The sequence below is a fragment of the Symphalangus syndactylus genome, chromosome 13, assembly GCF_028878055.3.
Source record: "Symphalangus syndactylus isolate Jambi chromosome 13, NHGRI_mSymSyn1-v2.1_pri, whole genome shotgun sequence".
Taxonomy (NCBI): domain Eukaryota; kingdom Metazoa; phylum Chordata; class Mammalia; order Primates; family Hylobatidae; genus Symphalangus; species Symphalangus syndactylus.
In genome coordinates, this window is record NC_072435.2 from 119,293,199 (window position 1) to 119,316,170 (window position 22,972).

The window sequence follows — 22,972 nt, forward strand, 5'->3', positions numbered from 1 at the left end:
GGGGTTCCAGCCCCTCAGCTGTGTGTCTTCAGGCCAGTAGCTTGTTCTCTCTGAGCCTCTCGTTTTCTCTCTCTCTCTCCCTCTCTCTCTCTTTTTTTTTTTTTTAGACAGGTCTGGCTCTGTTACCCAGGCTGGAGCGCAGTGGTGCAATCATGGCTCACTGCAGCCTTGAACTCCTGGGCTCAAGTGATCCTCCTGCCTAAGCCTCCCAGGCAGCTGGTACTACGGGTGTGCACCACCACGCATGGCTAATTTAACAAAATGTTTGTAGAGAATTGGGGTCTTGCTATGTTGCCCAGGCTGGCCATTTTCTTAAGTATAATGGGGAAAACAAGGCAACCCTGCCTGCCTTGAGCCAACCCCCAGACTGACCCTCCACTACCACCTCTGTACCCAGCTTCCTGCTCACCTCAGGCTCCTCCTCCCCATTCTGGCTGTGCTCCCCCTGCAGTCTCTCTCGCAACTTCCCCAGCTCTGCTCGCAGGCTGCCCATCTCCTGCTCCTTGGTCTGCAGGTCTGCCTCCAGCTCCACCTTCTGTTCGATCAGGGCTTTCCCCTGGGCCTCCACCACTGTGACCCGGTGCCGAAGGTCATGGTTGATCTTCATCAGCCGTGTCTGCTGCTGCTGTAACTGTAGAAAAAGGGAGACCATTGTGCAGGGCTGCCACCTGAGGTAGCTCAGGTTGTGCACTGCACAATGGCAAACCATCCATAGGTGTGCCATTTACATTGCAGACATCTTTGTTTGAAAGTTGTTCATATTCTTATAGCTGATGATGCTAGAGATGGGCAATTTGTGTATTTACTACGATAATTTTATGGCAGATGGAAGGGTGTCTTGCTAGAATTAATACATTGTGAAAATTTCCCAACAAATGGAAGTAACATGCCTTTAGAAAGGGGCATTTTTTTCTGATTTACACAGAGACACTGTAGGGGTTCCTGGAGCATGCTGGACCCTGCTAAGTCTGCTCACAGAGGGGCATGAAGTGGTGGGGCTGGAGGAGGCCTTGGGGTCAGAGCAAAGTTGGCCGAGGCCTTGGGGCCTTTCCAGGAGGCGGGAGGAGACTGCTCACCGGGCAGTGCCACGTTTCCTCCTGCTCTGCCAGTGAAGACTTGCTGTTTCCAGGTTGGGCCCGCCAAGCCATGAGAAGGATCCACACCCCACGGAGCCCCAAGAACGACAGTGAGGGAGAGAAGGGAGCTGCTGAGTGGAGGGTCTGGTCTCTGGCTGGCACCTACTGGCTGGGAGGGTGGACACAGGTCAGGGGTGTGTCACTCACAGCCTCAACGTCCTCATTTTTCAGGCCCAGCTCCCTGTCCTTGGCGCGGATCTCGTCGCGTTGTTTGTCCACCACCTCCTTCAGCTTCTTCATCACCTGTCGCTCCCGCTCTGACATGCCTGGGTGGGCAAGTGAGACCGGCAGGTGAGCCCACCTTACTCCTATGTTGAAATCATCCACCGCTTCTGCTGAGGATGAAACTGAGGTCTTAGTGGATCCCAGCCTCCTCCCCAGCCTCATCCTCTCCACTCATGCCCTTTGCCCTCCCCAGTGCCTGCTTTCTATTCCTTGATTCCCCCCCGCGGTCATTCCCACCTTGAGGCCTCTTCCTTGCCCATCAGTCCCTTCCTTCTCACCTCCCTGTGGCTGGCGTGGTTCATTTTTCAGGCCTCAGCCCAAACGTCACCTCTTCACAGAGGCCTCCCTTCCTCTGACCACCTAATGACAGCCTCTACCTCCCACCCACCTCATTCGTTCGCTTCTCTCCATCCCTGACCCACCATGTATTACATTTTTTTTTCTTTTTTTTTTTTTTTTTTTTTGAGACAGAGTCTCGCTCTGTCGCCCAGGCTGGAGTGCAGTGGCACGATCTTGGCTCACTGCAAGCTCCTCCTCCCGGGTTCACACCATTCTCCTGCCTCAGCCTCCTGAGTAGCTGGGACTACAGGGCCTGCCACCACACCTGGCTAATTTTTTGTATTTTTAGTAGAGATGGGGTTTCACCATGTTAGCCAGGATGGTCTCGATCTCCTGATCTCGTGATCCGCCCACCTCGGCTTCCCAAAGTGCTGAGATTACAGGCGTGAGCCACCGCGCCCGGCCTCATGTATTACCTTTATGGCACTTTTTACAGTTCCTATGTGTCTCTTACATTTTTTTTTTTTTTTTTTTTTGAGACAGATTCTCACTCTGTTGTCCAGGCTGGAGCACAGTGGTGCAATCTTGGCTTTCTGCAACCTCTGCCTCCTAGACTCAAGTGATCTTCCCACCTCAGCCTCCCAAGTAGCTTGAGGCAATAGACATGTGCTACCTCGCCTGGCTAATTTTTGTATTTTTAGTAGAGACAGGGTTTTGCCATGTTGACCAGGCTGGTCTCAAACTCCTGACCTCAAGTGATCCGCCCACCTCGGCCTCCCAAAGTGCTGGGGATTACAGGTGTGAGCCACCGCACTCAGCCTCTTACATTCTTTTATCTGACGAAAGATGACACTGCACAGTGATTCAGGCTGGGCTCAAGCTCAGACACTGGCTCTCCTATTTATCAGCGGTTTGGTTTGGAGCTAGCCTCTTTGTGCCTCAGTTTCCACCTCTAAAAGTAGGATGATAATAGTCCCCACAACTCCTAAGGCTGTTGTGAGGATTGATTATGTCAACCTAAATGATGAACAGAGAAAGGTTCTATAAAATAAGAGATGGGCCAGGTGTGGTGGCTCATGCCTGTAATGCCAGCACTTTGGGAGGCTGAGGTGGGTGGATCACCTGAGGTCAGGAGTTTGAGACCAGCCTGGCCGACATGCTGAAATCCTGTCTCTGCTAAAAATACAAAAAAAAATTAGCCAGGTATGGTGGTGGGCACCTGTAATCCCAGCTACTCGGGAGGCTGAGGCAGGAGAATTACTTGAACCTGGGAGGTGGAGGTTGCAGTGAGCCGAGATCATGCCATTGGACTCCAGCCTGGGTGACAACAGCAAGACTCTGTCCCAAAAATAAAAAGTAAATAAAATTTAAAAATAGAATAAAATAAAAGATGGGCACGCATGTTAGCTCACGCCTGTAATCCCAGTGCTTTGGGAGGCTGAGGCAGGAGGATCACTGAGGCCAGGAGTCTGAGAGCAGCCTGGGCAACATAACAAGACCCTGTTTCTACAAAAAGATTTTTTTTTTTTTAACTAGCCAAGTGTGGTGGTGTCCACTTGTAGTCTCAGCTACTTAGGAGGCTGACGAGGCAGGAACACTTGAGCCCAGGAGTTCGAGGTTGCAGTGGGCTTTGATTGCACCACTGTACTCCAGGCCTGGGTGACAGAACAAGACCCTTCCTTGAAACAAACAAACAAACAAAAAACCTCAGGCTGGGCACCGGTGGCTCTCGCCTGTAATCCCAGCACTTTGGGAAGCCAAGGCGGGCAGATCACAAGGTCAAGAGATCGAGACTATCCTGGCCAACATTGTGAAATCCCGTCTCTACTAAAAATACAAAAATTAGCTGGCCCTGGTGGTGCGTGCCTGTAGTCCCAGCTACTCGGGAGGCTGAGGCAGGAGAATCGCTTAAACCCGGGAGGCGCAGGTTGCAGTGAGCCGAGATCGCGCCACTGCACTCCAGCCTGGGCAACGGTTCGAGACTCCGTCTCGAAAAAATAAAAAAGAAAAAAAACCCAAAAAACCCCAAAAAACAAAACAAAAACTGTAATCCCAGTACTTTAGGTGGCCCAGGCAGGGAGATCACCTAAGTCGGGAGTTCGAGACCAACCTGACCAACATGAAGAAACTCCATCTCTACTAAAAATACAAAATTAGCCAGGCATAGTGGCGCATGCCTGTAATCCCAGCTACTCGGGAGGCTGAGGCAGGAGAATCGTTTGAACTCAGGAGGTGGAGGTTGCGGTGAGCTGAGATCGCGCCCCTGCACTCCAGCCTGGGCAACAAGAGTGAAACTCCGTCTCAAAAAAAAAGGAAAAGCTATTTATTTGGGAGTAGAGCGTTGCAATGGGAATCCGCCTGCCATAGAAAACTATGTGTATTCAGGGAGGTAAAGGAAGACAAAGAATTTTAAAGGAAAAAATAAGGAGGGTTACATAATTGTTTTGAAATATTAATAATTATCCTTGGCTACAAAGATCAATAACAAGGATGACTGTAGTCTGAGGCTGGACCGGCCACTGCCGGGCAGACGTCCTAGTAGAAGTCTTTTTGTGTAAGCTTACAAAGGCCTTTGTGCAAAGCTGTCGTTTTTCCAGAGTCTTTTTTGTTATCGGGCATGCAAGCGTGAAAACCCCCTCTTCATGGCCTTCCCGGGTTCCATTTGTCAGGGTTTTGGGTAACACTGGTGACCCCATTTTGATTCAGACAACTTTCACAGTTAATACACACAGAGCCCTGAAGATTGTGCCTGGCACACTGCAGGTGGGCGAGGTCCACCCCTCATCCCTAACCCTAACTAGACTGTCAGCCGCAGGAGGGCAAGGCCCTGTCTGCCCTAGTCACTGTTACATTCCCTGGGCCCCACATGGTGCCTTGCACACCGCAGGTGCCCGTTAAGTTATTGTTGAATTAATGACCTGTGAGGACGGGTGCTGTGTCAGTTTCCAGCACCTGCTGTAACAAATGACCAATAATTTTGCTATCTTAACACATTGGAAATTTATTTTCTCATAGCTCTAGAAGCCAGAAGGTCCAAATGAACCTGAAGTCAAGGTGTTACCAGGGCCGTGCTTCCTCTGGACCTCTAAGGGAGATTTTTTTTTTTCTTTTTGAGACAGAGTCTCACTGTGTCACCCAGGCTGGAGTGCAGTGGTGCGATCTCGGCTCACTGCAGCCTCCCCCTCCTGGGTTCCAGTGATTCTCCTGCCTCAGCCTCCCAAGTAGCTAGGATTACAGGCACGTGCCATCACGCCTGGCTAGTTTTTTTTTTTTTTTTGAGATGGAGTCTCACTCTGTCGCCCAGGCTGGAGTGCAGTGGCGCGATCTCAGCTCATTGCAAGCTCCGCCTCCCGGGTTCATGCCATTCTCCTGTCTCAGCCTCCTGAGTAGCTGGGACTACAGGCGCCCGCCACCACGCCCGGCTAATTTTTTATTTTATTTTATTTTATTTTTTTAGTAGAGACGGGGTTTCACCGTGGTCTCGATCTCCTGACCTCGTGATCCGCCCGCCTCGGCTTCCCAAAGTGCTGGGATTACAAGCATGAGCCACCGCACCCGGCCACCTCCTCTCTCTTGTCTCGGTGGTCACCACCATGAACAAGCATCCCTGGTGTGTTTCCAGAACAGCGGGCGATGCTGCCAGGGCCACAAACCCAGGTAAGGCCTGGGTCCTGAGCTTGAGCTTGAGATTTTATATGATCGTCCTGGAGGCATCGGCCTGTCTCATTCGTCTCTGTATTCCAGGGCCCCACAGACAGCAGAGGCCCGAGGCTGGCCAATGAACGGGAACTGGCCCTTCTTCCGCACTCCCAAAGTGCGACGTACTCCTGCCAAGCCCAGGAAGGATAAACTGCTTTACACCCTGGACCCTATTTCATTCTCATTCCCAACCACTGGAAATGGGTCTTATTATCATTACTGTTGTTTCTAACATCAGTCTCACTTTACATATATGAAAAACTGAGGCCCAGAGATATTTTTTTTTTCTCAAAGTCTTACAGCCAAAAACTCAAGCCCAGGTTTTCTGACTCCAGATCCCATGTCTTCTCCGTGATACCAAGCTGCCTTGCCACCAGGGCACGAGATGCAGAAGGCTCCCTTAAGGTCACCAGAATGTGTCACCACGGGGCAGACTCTAGTCCCCACTTTCTCCCAGACAGGGCACCTTCTGGGGGTGCCCTCACATATTTTTGCATATGCGTACCCCCACAAGAATGTTCACCCATCAAGCTTTTTTTATTTTTATTTTATTTTTATTTTTTTGAGACAGAGTCTCACTTTGTTGCCCAGGCTGGAGTGCAGTGGCACGATCTTGGCTCACTGCAACCTCAACCACCTCAGTTCAAGGACTTCTCCTGCCTCAGCTTCCTAAGTAGCTGGGACTACAGGCATGTGCCACCATGCCTGGCAATTTTTGTATTTTTAGTAGAGACAGGGTTTCACCATGTTGGCCAGGCTGGTCTCAAACTCCTAACCTCAAGTGATCTGCCCTCCTCGGCCTCCCAAAGTGCTGGGATTACAGGCGTGAGCCACTGCGACCAGCCTGTTTGTTTGTTTAGAGATAGGGTCTTGCTTTGTTACCTAGGCTAAAGTACAGTAGCACGATCACAGCTCACTGCAGCCTTGACCTTCCAGGCTCAAGTGATTCTCCCATCTCAGCCTCCCCAGTACCTGGGACCACTGCGTGCACCACCACACTTGGCTAATTTAAAAAAATTTTTTTTAAAGTCTCACTGTGTTACCCAGGCTGGTCTTGAACTCCTGGCCTCAAGCAATCCTCCCAACTGAGTCCCACCAAGTGCTAGGACTACAGGTGTGGGCTACTGTGCCCGGCCATCGAGTTTTTGTGTTTTTTTTGTTTTTTTTGACCCAGGGTCTCTGTCACCTAGGCTAGAGTGCAGTGGAAAGATCACAGCTCACTGCAATCTCCACCTCCTGGGCGTAAGTGATCCTCCACCTCAGCCTCTGAGTAGCTGGGACTACAAAGACGCACCACTACAGCTAGCTCGTTTTTGAATATTTTTTTATAGAGACAAGGTCTTGCCATGTTGCCCAGGCTGATCTCAAACTCCTGGGCTCAAGTGACCTTCCCACCTCGGCCTCCCGAAGGGCCCTGATGGCGGGCATCAGCCACCACACCTGGCCATCAAGTGTTTATTGACCACCTGCTGTGTACATGACACCGAACTAGTCATGAGGGTCAGCATGGTGAATAAATGAAACCTGATTCTGCTCTCACTGGTTTACAGATGTCAGACAGGCATGTGCCATTACAGACCAAGTTGAGTGCCGTGACGGATGTGACAGGGGCTGAGAAAAGTGACCAGGGAGACCCCATGCAGACCATGGGCACAGGGCAGGCCTCTCAGGGCAGGGGTCATTTCCACTGAGACCAGAGGCCACAGAATAAGGGAGGCCTGGTGGCAAGGACAGCACAGTGCAGGCGGCAGCGAGTGCAAAGGCCCTGGGGGAGGGGCTGCATCGGGGGCCGAGAGCAATGCGGGCTGAGGCGCAGAGGCCATGGGGGAGATGCACGCATGAGCTAAAACAAGCCCAGGCCACACAGTGCCTTAAGGCTCGGGTCAGGGGTTGGATTATCCCCTGCAGGGACAACAGGAACCTCAGGGTCTCAACATGTAGGGGCTGTGCAGAGCAGGAGGGTCAGGTGGAGGAGACCAGGAAGGGGCAGCCAGAGAGGACAGACTTCCAGCAGGGGTGGGTGTCCTCTGTATGCACACAACATGGCTGGAGGGAAAGGACTCTGCAGTGCAGGAAATTATGGGAAATGTGGACAGGGCACCAAGGCACTGAGAGGCCCCGGAGAACGGTACAGAAAGCTGAGCTCCACTACCTGGTGCCATCGAGGCTCACAGCTTATGACTTCTGAAGTGATGCTCACCTCTCTGAGCCTCTATTCACTCATCTGCAAAATGGGTACGTGAATTTTTTTCCATTCTCCACCTTTCTGATGGTGCTGTTCACGTAAAGTACATATAGTAGAAAGCTACACAAAGCCATGAAATTGGATGGTGCAATCTCCCACCGATGGCCTTGCGGGGCATGAGTACAGCCCTTCAAGCTGAATGACCACTCGGGTTTCTTCTAGTACCTGCCGGGTCCTGCTCAGCTCTGAGGCAGAGAGCTGCACAAAAGCCCTAAGACCCCACAGAGACGTCAGCCATGGCTTGTGTGCGGAGGCAGAGATGAAAAGAAGGGGCAAGAATCCATTTAGCCACCAGAATGGCTAAAATGAGAAGGACTGACACCACCAAGTGCTGGTGAGAAAGTGGGGCAGCTGGAAGACGTGTGCCTTGCTGCTGGAAGTGCTACTATGGAAATTCGTTTGGCCTTACCTGCTAAAGCTCACACATGCACTCTAGCAACTGTATAGTGGGGGGCCCTCAACAGGTAGGTGTGCCCACATGCCTGAGGAGGAGGATGGTGAAATTAACCACTGTACAACCCACACTGTGCGGCTATTTGAAAGACTGAGGCCAGGCACAGTGGTTCATACCTGTAATCCCAGCACTTTGGGAGGCCAAGACAGGAGGATTGCCTGAGCCCAGGAGTTCGCGACCAGCCAGGGCAACATAGGAAGACCCTGTCTCTACAAAAAATTAAAAAATATTAACTGGGTGTGATGGCACATGCCTGTAGTCCCAGCTACTCAGGAGGCTGAAGCAAGAGGATTGCTTGAGCCCAGGAGTTCAAGGCTGCAATGAGCTATGTCGTGCCGCTGCAATGAGCTATGTCGTGCCACTGCATTCCAGCCTGGGTGACAGAATGAGATACTGTCTCAAAAAAAAAAAAAGACAGGTAATAGGATGTATGTGTGTACGTATGAGGATCTGGAGAAATTAGAACCCTTATATACTGCTGATAGGAATGTAAAATGGTACAGCTAGGCCGTGCGCGGTGGCTCATGCCTGTAATCCCAGCACTTTGCGAGGCCCAGGTGGGCAGATCACTTGAGGTCAGGAGTTCGAGACCAGCCTGGCCAACGTGGTAAAACTCCGTCTCTACTAAAAATACAAAAATTAGTTGGGCGTGGTGACGCACGCCTGTAATCCCAGCTACTTGGGAGACTGAAGCATGAGAATTGCTTCAGCCTGGGAGACAGAGGTTGCAATGAGCCAAGATCTCACTACCGTACTCCAGCCTGAGCGACAGAGCAAAATTCTGTCTCAAAAAATAAAATAAAATGGTACAGCTTCTGTGGAAGATGGTGTGGTGGTTAAACACAGAGTTACCATTTAACCCAGTAATTCTACTCTAGGTATAGACCCCAAAGAACTGAAATCACATGTCCACATAAACACCTGTACACAAACATTCACCGCAGCCTTATTCATAATAGCCAAAAGAGGAAACAACCCAAATGTCCCTCAACAGATGAATGGATCAACAAAAAGTGATATATCTTTTTTTTTTTTTTTTCTTGAGACAGAGTCTCACTCTGTGCCCCAGGCTGAAGTGCAGTGGCATGATCTTGACTCACTGCAACCTCAACCTCCTGGGTTCAAGCAATTCTCCTGCCTCAGTCTCTTGAGTGCTGGGATTACAGGCGTGTGCAACCACACCCGACTAGTTTTTGTGTTTTTTAGTAGAGATGGGGTTTGACCATGTTGGCCAGGCTGGTCTCAAACTCCTGACCTCAAGTGATCCATCCACCTTGGCCTCCCAAAGTGCTGGGGTTACAGGCATGAGCCACCGTACCCGGCCATGATACATTTCTACAACGGAATATTATTTAGCCATAAAAAGGAATGAAGCACTAATTCATGTTACAATATGAATAAAGCTTGAAAACATGATGCTGAATGAAAGAAGCCAGGCACAAAGGACAAATGTTGTACGACTCCATTCACATAAAATGTCCAGAATAGATCAGTCCACAGAGGCAGAAGGAAGACCAGTGGCCGGGTGCGGTGGCTCACGCCTGTAATCCCAGCACTTTGGGAGGCCAAGGTGGGCAGATCACCTGATATCGGGAGTTTGAGACCAACCTGACCAACATGGAGAAACCCTGTCTCTACTAAAAATACAGAATTAGCCAGGCATGGTGGCGCATACCTGTAATCCCAGCTACTTGGGAGGCTGAGGCAGGAGAAACTTGAACCTGGGAGGTGGAGGCTGCGGTGAACTGAGATCACACCACTGCACTCCAGCCTGGGCAACAAGAGCAAAACTCCGTCTTGAAAAAAAAAAAAAACAAAAAAAGAAGACCAGTGGTTTCCTAGGGCTGGGGGGAATAGGGGGGGAATGGGGGACTGCTTTTGGGATGACAACAATTTCCAAAAATCAGACAGTAGTGATAGTTGGACAACTTTGTGAATATTCTAAAAACCACTGAGGTGGGCCAGGCGCAGTGGCTTATGCCTGTAATCTGAGCACTTTGGGAGGACAAGGTGGGAGAATCGCTTGAGCCCAGGAGTTAGAGGCTGCAGTGAGCTATGATTGCATCATTGCACTCCACCTGGGTGACAAAGTGAGACCTCATCTCAAAAAAAAAAAAAAAGTTGTTAAAAAAAACAATAGCCAAGGCTGGGCGTGGTGACTCACACCTGTAATCCCAGCACTTTGGGAAGCCGAGGAGGGCGGACCACTTGAGGTCAGGAGTTGTAGATCAACCTGGTCAACATGGTAAAACCTCGTCTCTACTAATAATACAAAAATGAGCTGGAATTCGCTTGAACTCGGGAGGCAGAGGTTGCAGTGAGCCTAGATCACGCCGCTGCACTCCAGCCAACAACAAACAAACAAACAAAAATAGCCAAGAGGTAGAAGCAAGCTAAATGTCCATCAACGGATGAATGGAATAAAGAAAATGTGGTCTGTCCATACAATGGAACGTTACTCAGCCTTAAAAAAGGAAGGAAATCGGCTGGGCACGGTGGCTCATGCCCATAATCCCTGCACTTTGGGAGGCTGAGGCGGGTAGATCACCTGAAGTTGGGAGTTCGAGACCAGCCTGACCAACATGGAGAAACCCTGTCTCTACTAAAAATACAAAATTAGCCAGGCATGGTGGCGCATGCCTGTAATCCCAGCTACTTGGGAGGCTGAGGCTGGAGAATTGCTTGAACCTGAAAGGTGGAGGTTGCGGTGAGCTGAGATTGTGCCATTGCACTCCAGCCTGAGCAACAAGAGCAAAACTCCATCTCAAAAAAAAAAAAAAAAAAAGGGGCCGGGCGCGGTGGCTCACGCTTGTAATCCCAGCACTTTGGGAGGCCGAGGCGGGCGGATCACGAGGTCAGGAGATCGAGACCACGGTGAAACCCCGTCTCTACTAAAAATACAAAAAATTAGCCGGGCGCGGTGGCGGGCGCCTGTAGTCCCAGCTACTCGGAGAGGCTGAGGCAGGAGAATGGCGTGAACCCGGGAGGCGGAGCTTGCAGTGAGCCGAGATCGCGCCACTGCACTCTAGCCTGGGCGACAGAGCGAGACTCCGTCTCAAAAAAAAAAAAAAAAAAAAAAAAAAAAAAAAAAAGGAAATCCTGTCACATGCTGCCACATGGATGAACCCTGAAGACCTTATGCTTAGAGAAAAAGCCAGGCACAAAGGACAAAAGCCATATGATTCTACTCACAGGAGGAGCTCCCTAGAGAAGTCAAACCCACAGACACGGACGTGGAGTTTTCGTCGGCAAGATGAAAGCGGTCCAGCGCTCTGCTGCCCACCCTCGTGCACGTAGTAAACACCGCTGCCCTGTGCACTTACACAGGTTACAGAGGGGCAATTCTGTGACGTGTTTTCCACCAGAATGTTTAAAAGGAAAAGATAAGAAACACTAGCTGGCCAAGGGCCCTTCTGGTACAATTCCTCTCCGCCTGCTGATGGGGGAAGATAAGGACAACTGGTCCCTGGAGCTGAGGCCTGGCATGCGTGGGGCAGGGGCTCCCGATGAGGAGATGGGGGAAGACAGGGGAAGGCCCCCCCAGACCCCTGGGGAGCCCAGCTGCAGGACAGGGTGTCAGCAGGTGGCTGCAGGAGTTGATCTGTGTCCACTTTAAGTGCAGAACTGGCGATCAAGCCGGGCCCCCCGCTTGCAGTTGTGAAGTGGGCCCTCTCTTCATCAGCTCTGCTCTCCTGCCTCCGGCCGTGGGCCCTGTGAGGGATTCCCGGGCCACCTGGGGGGCCCACCTGTGCCCTGTCTCCTCTCTATGCCCCAGGGCCACTGCTGCAGAGCAGTGCTGGGTTTAGCTGGTGGGACCCGGGGACATGGCTAACGCTTCCCAGAAAGGCGACCCTTGGGCATGTGGGGGGTGTGGTATGAGATGTGTGTGTGGTGTGTGAGGTCTGTGTATGTCTGTGTGTGGCGTGTGAGGTCTGTGTATGTGAATGTGGGGTCTGTGTGTGTGGTATATGTGTGTGATTGTGTGTGCAGTGTGTGAGGTCTGTGTGCGGTGTTTGTGAGGTCTATGTGTGTGTGTAGTGTGTGAGGTCTGTGTGTGTGTGGTGTGTGCAGTGGGAGTGTATGTATGTCTGTGTGGTGGCGTCTGTGTGTGTGTAGTATGTGAGGTCTGTGTGTGTATGAGGTCTGTGTGTATGTGTGCTGTGAATGTGAGGTCTGTGTGTGGTGTGTATGTTAAGTCTGTGTGTGTGGTGTGTGTGTGAGGTCTGTGTGTGGTGTGTGAGGTCTGTGTGTGGTGTGTGTGAGGTCTGTGTGTGTGGTGTGTGTGTGAGGTCTGTGTGTGGTGTGTGTGTGAGGTCTGTGTGTGTGGCATGTGCAGTGTGAGTGTGTGTATGTCTGTGCGGTGGCGTCTGTGTGTATGTGGTGTGTGAGGTGTGTGTGTGGTGTGTGTGTGAGGTCTGTGTGTGGTGTGTGAGGTCTGTGTGTGGTGTGTGTGAGGTCTGTGTGTGGTGTGTGTGAGGTGTGTGTGTGGTGTGTGTGTGAGGTGTGTGTGTGGTGTGTGTGTGAGGTGTGTGGTGTGTGTGAGGTCTGTGTGTGGTGTATGTGAGGTCTGTGTGTGGTGTGTGAGGTCTGTGTGTGTGGTGTGTGTGTGAGGTCTGTGTGTGTGGTGTGTGAGGTCTGTGTGTGTGGTGTGTGTGTGAGGTCTGTGTGTGTGGTGTGTGTGTGAGGTGTGTGTGTGGTGTGTGTGAGGTCTGTGTGTGGTGTGTGAGGTGTGTGTGTGTGTAGTGTGTGTGGTGTGTGCAGTGTGTGTGTATGTCTGTGGTGGCATCTGTGTGTGTGTGGTGTGTGAGGTCCGTGTGTGTATGGTGTGTATGAGGTCTGTGTGTGTGTGTGGTGTGTGTGTGGGTGGGTGTATGTGTGTGTCTGTGTGGGTGGCATATGTGTGTGATGTGTGTGTTTGGGGGCTGAGGTCCCATGTAGACAGAAGTCAGTGCCAAAGCCACAAACTCCCCCGACCCCCCGCCTGCCGTTTGAACACTTGTCCGGACATGCCCTGTGCTGGGGCGCCAGGATCTACTCACTCATTTACTCCTTGCTGGGGCTGCCTTGGCTCCCCGAGAGGTGAGCATGCGGAGGCGAGCATGCGGAGAGAGGGGCGCATGGGTCTATGTGGAAGCCCAGCAGCCTCATCACCTTCCTGGGCGGCAGCCGTAGGAGCTGTGAGACCGAGGCAGGGGCCTGGCACCTGACTCCGATCCTGGCTTCGCCTCTTAGTTGCTTTCCCCTCAGGCCTCGGTGCTCTGGAGAGGCCTGTGCATGCTTCATCAATGTGAAGTGCTCACAACACAGGGGCCCATGGCCAGAGTGTCTAAGTGTCTCTAAGTGTCAGCTGTCATTTTATCCTAACACGGAAAGACCAGGCCTCCCTGCTTCACAGGTCACCGCTAAGAGAAAGTACAAGAGTGCTTTGGAAAACTAAAAGAAGGCCAAGTATTCTTAACAGACACTGTTAAAAGCTGTAAGGGTTGTGAGCCATCATAGACACCCAGCAATTCAGGATCTGGGGACCTAGATTTTAAGAGACACTTGGGCAGGGGCACCATGGAGAAGCTCGTCCGTGGCCGGCTACGGCAGCCACGTGTGGGAGTGAGAATCTGGCAGTGAGCTAACATCCACCAGCCAGGCACCGTCCAGGCAGTGGGACACCATGAGACACGACGTGCCGTCGAAAACACTGAGCTAGACCGTAAGTGACAAAGTTCACAGCAGCACTATTTGCAACAGCCAAAAGATGGAAGCCACCCAAATGTCCCCCCGCTGACAATGGATAAGCACAATGCGCTCAGTCCACACAGCGGAGGACAATTCAGCCATAAGGAGGAAAGCAGCTCTGACACGCCACAGCATGGATGAACCTCGAAAACGACGTGGGGTCTAAGACGAGACCCCAAGGTTGCATACGGTGTGATTCCATCGATAGGAAATGTCCAGAACTGGCAAATCCACAGAGGCAGAAAGCAGATTAGAGGCTGCCAGTGACTCTAACTGCAGGGAGGGAGTGCAGAGACAAGAGGCTGGGGAGAGACCTGACAGGTGCAGAGTCACCTCAGGAAGGTGGTGAAAATGTTTTGGAACAAAACAGGTGATGGTTGTACAACACTGTGATAATTAAAAAAAATTTTTTTTTTTTTTTGAGAGAGTCTTACTCTGTCACCCAGGCTGGGGTACAGTGAGTGCAATCTCAGCTCACTGCAACCTCTGCCTCCTGGGTTCAAGCGATTTTCCTGCCTCAGCCTCCTGAGTAGCTGGGATTACAGGCATGCGCCACCACGCCTGGCTAATATTTGTATTTTAGTAGAGACGGGGTTTCACCATGTTGGCCAGGCTGGTCTCCAACTCCTGACCTCAAGTGATCCGCCCGCCTCAGATTCCCAAATTGCTGGGATTACAGGTGTTAGCCACCCCCCCCAGCCCATTATGAGTAAATTAAATGATATATTACATGCTGCTGAATTAAATGGTATACTACATGCTACTGAATTAAATGGTATACTACGTGCTACTGAATTAAATGATATACTACATGCTACTGAACTGTGCACTTTAAAATTGTTATCTGTATATTACATGAATTCACCTCAATTAAAAAATAGACAATCTAAACAATAAATACATAAATACTTTTTTTTTTTTTTAAGAGACAGGGTCTTGCTCTGTTGTCCAGGCTGGAGTGCAGTGGTGCAATCAAGGCTCACTGCAGCCTTGACCTCCTGGGCTCAAAAGATTCTCCCACCTCAGCCTCCTGAGTAGCTGGGACTACAGGTGTGCACCACCATGCCCAGCTAATTTAAAAAATTTTTTGTAGAGACAGGGTGTCACTATGTTGCCCAGACTGGTCCCAAATTCCTGGTCCCAAGCAATCCTCCTGCCTCGGACTCCCAAAGTGTTTAATTTTATAAATTAAAATACAGAATTTTAATTAAAATACATAATTTTAATTTATAAAAAAAGACAAGTAATTCATAGCACAATCTCTTTTATTTTGAAAACAAAATAAACAGTGAATTTATGTGTAGATGGATAGAAACCCTCTGGCAGTGCAGTGGGGGTGAAGCAAAGGGAAGTGTCACGTTTTGTGCTTTTATTTGACTCTTACACAATAAGAGTGAATATATACTGTGGTTTTTTTGTTGTTGTTGTTCGTTTGTTTTTTGAGACAGAGTCTCACTCTGTCTCCAGGCTGGAATGCAGTGGCGCGATCTCAACTCACTACAACCTCCGCCTCCCAGGTTCAAGCGATTCTCCTGCCTCAGCCTCCTGAGTAGCTGGGATTACAGGTGCCTGCCACCATGCCCAGCTAATTTTTTTGCATTTTTAATAGAGACGGGGTTTCACCAGGTTGGCCAGAATGGTCTTTATCTCTTCACTTCGTGATCCGCCCGCCTCGGCCTCCCAAAGTGTTGGGATTACAGGCATGAGCCACCGAGCTAAACACCAGGCTGGGCGTGGTGGCTCACACCTGTAATCCTAGCACTTTGGGAGGGTGGGGGGGGGGGGGTGGATCACCTGAGGTCGGGAGTTCAAGACCAGCCTGACCAACATGGAGAAACCCCGTCTCTATTAAAAATACAAAATTAGCCAGGCGTGGTGGCACAGGCCTGTAATCCCAGCTCCTCGGGAGGCTGAGGCAGGAGAATCGCTTGAACCCAGGAGGTGGAGGTTGCAGTGAGCTGAGATTGCAGCACTTCACTCCAGCCTGGGCCACAGAGCGAGACTCTGTCTCAAAAAAAAAAAAAAAAAAAGAGAAAATGCCCTGAGATGATTGAGCAACTTGGCCCAAATCTCACTGCTAGTTGGTGGTCATGTGGGAGCTGTAATCTGAGTCTCTTCATATCAGACCAGTGTGTTTTTCAGCCCATCAGAGGGAGCAAAGCACCTTCAACATGGGAATGATGATGACCACAGCTCACATTTCTCAGGAAGTTGGTCTCAGATCACCTGGGCCCGTGTTTACACCACTGCTCTTTGATGTGCCTTTGCTACCTCAGACATCCTGGCTGGCAGGCTCTGCACTAGAAGTCCAGCTCCTCGCCTAAGGGCAGGAAAACCCTGAGGTGTAACTTACATTCCAGACTCCCCAGGGGCTCAGGCTGAGGCCACCCTGCCGGACTCTGCTGAGATCACGGCTCTGCTCCGCTTCCTCTTGCTTTCCCTGTCCTACTTCCTCCACTCCCTCCCCTCTGGGGGCACTTCTTTCATAAGTCAGTTGTGTGGGAATCCCTGTCTCAGATTAATTCCTGGAAGAATCTGATCCAAACAGTGCTGGGCATGGTGGCTCCAGATCGCTGTAATCCCAGCGACCCAGAACCTCGGAATGTGGCCTTATTTGAAAATAGGGTATTTGCAGATGTAATTAGTCAAGATGAAGTCATGGTGGATGAGGGGGGATGAGGGGTAGGCCCTAAATCCAATACCGGGTGTCCTTATAAGACAAAGGAGGTTGAGTGCTGTGCCTCATGCCTGTAATCCCAGCACTTTGGGAGACTGAGGCAGGCAGATCACTTGAGCCCAGGAGCTTGAGACCAGCCTGGGCAACATGGTGAAACCCTCTCTCTACAAAAAGTACAAAAATTAGCTGGGTATGGTAGCACATGCCTGTAGTCCCGGCTACTTGAGAGGCTGAGGCAGGAGGATTACCTGAGCAGGAGGTGAGGGAGGCGGAGGTTGCAGTGAGCCGAGATCGCACCACTGCACTCCAGCCTGCGGGACAAAGTGAGACCCAAACAAAAAAATCCCATTAAACAACAAAAGATAAAGGAGAGGGAGCTGAGACACACAGACACGGAGGAGAACGTTTGGCTGCAGAGGCAGAGACTGGGATGGCGTAGCCGCAAGTGAGGATTCCGACAGCCCCCAGAGGCAAGGAAGGACTCCTGCTGAGAGGCGCTGGAGGGAGCATGGCCTTGCTGATGCCCGACTATGAATCTCTGGCCTCCAGAACTATGAGAATAAACTGTTTTTGCCCACCCAGTTTGTGGTCATTTATTATGACAGCCCCAAGAAGCCAATATGGCAAACATATGAAAAAAGGCCCAGAGAGAGAGCACAGCAATTTTGTTCTTGTTTTTTTTTTTTTTTTTTTGCGAGTCTTGCTGTGTTGCCCAGGCTGGAGCGCAGTGGTGGCAATCTCGGCTCACTGCAACCTCCGCTTTCCGGGCTCAAGCAATTCTCGTACCTCAGCCTCCCGAGTAGCTGGGATTACAGGTGCACGCCACCACACCTGGCTACTTCTTGTATTTTTTGTAGAGATGGGGCTTTGCCATGTTGCCCAGGCTGGTCTCAAACTCCTGGCCCCAAGTGATCCACCCGCCTCGGCCTCCCGAAGTGCTGGGATGACAGGCATGAGCCACCACGCTTCTGAGAGCACGGTTGAACTCAACGTGTCCAATTCAGCAGCCACCAGCAGCCACTGAGCACGTGAAATGGGGCCTATCCAAATGGACATATGCTGCAAGCATAAAATACACATTGCCATTGTCAGCTGACGGAAAAACAAATGTGGGGCCTGCACACAGTGGAATGTACTCAGCCTTAGGATGGAAGGAGATTCTGACATGGGTTACAACATGGATAAACCTCGAAAACATTGTTAGGTGAAATAAGCCAGACACAAAAGGAAAAATACCATATGACTCCACTTATAGGAGATGCCTAGAGTAGTTAAATCCATAGAGACAGTAAGTAGAATGGTAGGTGCCAGGGGCCAATGGAGTGGCGGGTAGGAAATTAGTGTTTAATGGGGACAGTGTTTCAGTCTTTCGAGATGAAAAGAGTTCTGGAGATGGATGGTGGTGGTGGCTGCACAAGACTGTGAATGTACTTAATGCCTCTGAACTGTACACTTAAAAATGACTAAGACAGGGCCGGGTGTGGTTGCTCACGCCTGTAATCCCAGCACTTTGGGACTCCAAGGCAGGAGGATTGCTTGAGGCCAGGAGTTTCAGACCAGCCTGGAAAACATAGTGAGACCCCCGTCTCTACCAAAAAAATTTAAAAATTAGCCAGGCATGGTGGTGCACACCCGTCGTCCCAGCTACTTAGAAGACTGAGGTGGGGGAATCTTTTGAGCCCAGGAGGCTGAGGCTATGGTGAACTATAATTGCGCCACTGCACTCCAGCCTTGAAGACAGAGCCCTGTCTCAAAAAAAAAAAAAAAAAAAAAAAAAAAAGGAGAGCGGCGGTTAAGATGGTAAATTTTATGTAAAATGTATGTTAGATTTTTTCACAATAGAATATGAATATATACACATATACACACATACATACATATGTATGTATTCTACCAGATTTCAAAGACTTAATATGAAAAAAATGCAAAATATCTCATTGATAATCTCATTGATAATTTTTATACTGATTACATGTTACAAGGATACTTACTGCTTTGGATCTACTGGGTTCAATAAAATATATTATAGAAAATACTTTCATCTGGCCGGGCGTGGTGGCTCATGCCTGTAATCCCAGCACTTTGGGAGGCTGAGGTGGGCGGATCACGAGGTCAGGAGATCGAGACCATACTGGCTAACACAGTGAAACCCCGTCTCTGCTAAAAATACATAAATTAGCTGAGCGTGGTGGCACGTGCCTGTGGTCCAGGCTACTCGGGAGGCTGAGGCAGGAGAATCACTTGAACCTGGGAGGTGGAGGTTGTAGTGAGCCGAGATCGCCCCACTGCACTCCAGCCTAGGCGACAGAGCGAGACTCCATCTCGAAAAAATAAAAAAATAAAAAGTAAATTACTTCATCTGTTTCTTTTTACTTTTTTGAATGTGCCAAGTAGAAGAATGACAATGACTTCTCTTTTATTGCACAGTGTTGTTCTGTAATGCCCTTCAGAAAATGACAACGTGGTCAGTTTTCCTCTTCCCCTGGTGGCTAAGTTGTTCCTTTAGAGCTCAAAGATTTTTTTCCAGACCCATGAGCAAATCTTCACACCCCATCCCCCGGCACGATGGCTTGCATACCTGTCATTCATTTCTGCCTGTGCTGACAAGTTTCTGCGAGCTGCCCTCCAGCTGACAAACTGGATTTCCACAAACAGCCGGGAGCAAAGTGCTTTTTAATCTGGAGACTTCCGGGGGTAGAGAAGCCTGCCAGGTGCCTCTGAGCACAATGTCCCAGTTGAACTGCTGGGAAGGCCACACTGTTCCATGCAGGGCTGGCTCCTCTCAGCACCCCCTCACCCCCCACATAGGAATCGGACGACTGCACCCCCAAGTCCTCGGTCTACCCCTGGCCTCTGCCTGGCACATTCTCAGCCCTCACTTCCCAGTCTCCACCTTCTCCCCAGGACCTTGTCTGTCCCAGGTCTGTTCCCCTAGCAGGTGGAAGACATGCTTTCTCCTTGTTGTGTTCCCATGGTTTCCCATGCAAAATAAAAATAACCACGGAAGGCATGCCTGGCATCTGCCCCGCCTCTCCACTCAGGCGGAAGGGCTGCCGCCGTGCGCCTCCTGAGCTAACCCTTTGGGAGCGAGACCCATACTAGATGCCATTTAAGTGCGTCTCAGATTGCTCACGTGTGGGCTGATTCATGACAAGCCCAGCAGGGATCTGGAAGGCTGTGGAAGCAAAGCTCCCTGGGTGGAGGGCACTGCGAGCGTGCGTGCACTGATGCACAGGGAAGCGGCTCAGAGCCCTCAGGTCCAGGCCCTGTGGGTCCCTGAGGCCTCTGGGCACCCTGCAGAAGTGTCGGAAGTTTAACATAGTTTCCCTATGGCCCGGCAATTCCACTCCTAGGTATACACCTCAAAGAACTGAAAACATAGGTCCACATAAAAGCTTGAGCACGACGTTCACAGCAGCGCGATTCACAACAGCCAAAAGGTGGTGACATCTCACCGGTCCATCCACAGATGAGTGGGCAAACGACATGCAGTAAGGCCATAGAATGGAATATGATTCAGACAATTCGGACATGAAAAGGCAAGGCCGGGCGTGGTAGCTCACACCTGTAATCCCAACACTTTGGGAGGCCAAGGTGGGCAGATCACCTGATGTCAGAACTTCAAGGCCAGCCTGGCCAACATGGTGAAATCCCGTCTCTATTAAAAATATAAATATTAGATGGACGTGGTGGCGCACACCTGTAGTCGCAGCTACTTGTGAGGCTGAGGCAGGAGGATCACTTGAACCTGGGAGGTGGAGGTTGCAGTGAGCCAAGATTGCACCACTGCATTCCAGCCTGGGCGACGGAGTGAGACTCCATCTCAAAACAAACAAACAAACAAACAAACAAACAAAAAAGTCCTCCTTCTTGGGCTGAAGGAAATTGGGATAGGGTTCCAGGGTCCTCCAGGCCCAGGCTTACTTTGCTGCTAGAAAACTGTCTAATGTCCAAGTCACTGCAGCAGGGAGACACAGGCCCCAGAATGTGCCTCCCTGCCCTGCCTCCAACCTGGCAAAGCCCAGAACAGGCACAGAGTGGGCACTCCATCAGAGATAAGGGAGACAAAGGGTGAGCAAAGGAATGCATGGCAGGCCTCTGTCTGGAATCGTAAGCTTTTGGGTGGTGGAACACCACGGAGGATCAATCCATGGTGGGCGTGATTTCAGTCTCCCCACCAGCCTTAACCACAGGGTCTCCAGCAGCCCTGGGTCAAACGGTCCCAGGGAGACATAAGCCTTCTTTCAGGGAGCTGATTTCAGCCGATCTGGGTTCCACTTCTGACTCTGCCACAAACTTGCTGTGTGACCTTGAACAAATCACTCTCCCTCTCTCAGTCTAAACTTTTCTCATCTGTTCAGTAGGTTGGACTGGATAATGATAATCCATAGTAATAATAGCTAATACTTGCTGAGTGTTTTCTATGAACCAGGCAAGATTCTAAGCAGTCTGTACAGATTCATTGATTTTACCCTCATGACAAGCTTATGAGGGAGGTATGGTCATTTCTTCCATTTTTACATGGGGGGCAACTTAGGCACACGAAGGTCACGTGACTTGATCAAGGTCACATAGCAGTGAGGTTTCAGGGTCAGGACTCAAACCTGGGCCGCCTGGCTCCAGAAACTGCTTAGAATCATGAGAACTTTTGTTTTCATTGTTACTAATCAAATCTCAACAAAGGAAATCCGAGGAAAGGAGAATCCAGACCTGGATCAAACTTTTCCTTTTTCCTTGGTTCCCACAGTCCTTTTCAGTGCCATATATGTTTTTATAAATTTATATATATATATGTATGTGTATATATATATACTTTTTTTTTTTTGAGACAGAGTCTTGCTCTGTCACCCAGGCTGGAGTGCAGTGTTGCGATCTCAGCTCACTGCAACCTCCATCTCCCGGGTTCAAGCGAATCTCCTGCCTCAGCCTCCCGAGTAGCTGGGACTACAGGTGCCCGCCTCCACGCCTAGTTAATTTTTGTATTTTTAGTAGAGACGGGGTTTCATCACGTTGGCCAGGCCTCAAACTCCTGACCTCAAATGATCCACCTGCCTCGGCCTCCCAAAGGGCTGGGATTACAGGCATGAGCCACCGTGCCTGGCCTTTAGTGCCATACTTGATTCTGCAGAGTGGTCACCACACATTCTGAAGTTGGGCACCCACCCCAGGTCCGTCCCCATTCCATCAAACATGAGGAGGAGGCTCATGTGGGGAGCCAAGGAATTTCTCAGAAGTATTGACTCTGAGCTTTCCTTGGGGTGAGCTGCAGGAGGCACTCCTGCTTTAGCGGGCAGGAAGCTGCAGGGCTGAGCAGAGCAGATGCCGCCCACAGCCCCGCCTGGCTCGAATCTTGCGGCCCGTTTGTCCTTTCACCAGCACCAGCAGAGGCCTTGCATGAAGGTTCCAGACAAGTGCTTATTGGATGAGTGACAGTTCAGGGACTCCAGTGCCATTCAGGTCTGGGATGACGTCCCGGGCTGCTCACTGGTAAGCATGTGCCTGTGATAAGAGCCTCCAATCTCTTCCCAGCACACTTAGAATAAAATCCAAACCTTAGCCTCTAAGGAGCTACATGACCTGACCCCTATGACCTCAGCTCCAACCTCCTGAGGCCTCAATCATCTTCTGATACACTAGCCTTCCTTATTTTTTTAATCTTACTGTCGCTCAGGCTGGAGTGCAGTAGTATGATCTCAGCTCACTGTGGCCTTGACCTCCCAGGCTCAAGTGATCCTCCCACCTCAGCCTTTAAGTAGCTCAGATTACAGGTGTGCATCGCTGCACCTGGCTTATTTTTTAAAAAATTGTTAGTAGAGATGGGGTCTGTGCTGCCCAGGCTGGTCTCGAACTCCTGGCCCCAAGTGATCTTCCTGCTTCAGCCTCCCAAAGTGCTGGGATCACAGGTGTGAGCCACCGTGCCCGGCCTACACTGGCCTTCTTGGTTTCCTTCAAATGCTCATGTCCCAGGGCCTTTGCACGACTGCCCTTGCAACCCCCAAACCAACACATGCAGATATTTGCGTGGCTCACTCTGTTACTTCGTTAGGGTTCAAATGTGACCTCCTCGGAGGCCTTCCCTTATGACTGTATCCAAAGATGTCCCTACCAAGTCACTCTATCGCATGCCCCACTGCAGCTCTCCCAGAGCATGGCCGCCCCCTGGACTTATGGCGTCTGTGTGTTTACATGTTAAGCCCCTTTCTCCTCTGCACAGCACAAAAGCTTCCCAAGGGCAGGGTCTCTGTCACGTTTAACACATATCCCAGGGCCAAGAGAGGAGCCTGACAAACAGAGGGGAACCTGTGACAGTTTGCCGAAAGGACCTCTGTGTTACCATCTGTAAACTGAGGCTACATGATGTCTCTCTGGCAGGGTTATGGTGCGAATCAACACGATACTGAAGGCAAAGGGCTTTGGGAATCAGCCAGCACCGCATCAGCGTCCAGGGGTGGTGGTGACAATCGCTGATGTGGGCGATGAGAAAAGGAACAGCCGGCCCCCTTGCATTGGCGCTGGCCCCCGCTTAC

General features: G+C 50.6%; 1 protein-coding gene and 2 long non-coding RNA genes across 3 annotated transcripts in view; 2 read left to right on the forward strand and 1 right to left on the reverse strand.

Annotated features, from left to right (window-relative positions):
• The window catches only part of RILPL1 (Rab interacting lysosomal protein like 1), a 60,428-nt gene that overhangs the window by 27,417 nt on the left and 10,039 nt on the right, over positions 1–22,972 (reverse strand). The window contains exons 3-4 of the mRNA XM_055238002.2: positions 1,284–1,402; positions 410–631 (exon numbers count right to left, since the gene is read on the reverse strand). Coding sequence (XP_055093977.1) covers positions 410–631; positions 1,284–1,402 — 341 coding nt within the window. The remainder of the gene's footprint in view (positions 1–409; positions 632–1,283; positions 1,403–22,972) is intronic.
• Positions 1,312–7,924, forward strand: LOC134732070 (uncharacterized). Its single transcript, XR_010114996.1, has 3 exons — positions 1,312–1,427; positions 5,098–5,297; positions 5,385–7,924. It is a non-coding gene; the product is annotated as an uncharacterized lncRNA (long non-coding RNA).
• Positions 10,813–12,422, forward strand: LOC129460351 (uncharacterized). The gene is made up of 3 exons (XR_008650210.2): positions 10,813–12,020; positions 12,077–12,088; positions 12,260–12,422. It is a non-coding gene; the product is annotated as an uncharacterized lncRNA (long non-coding RNA).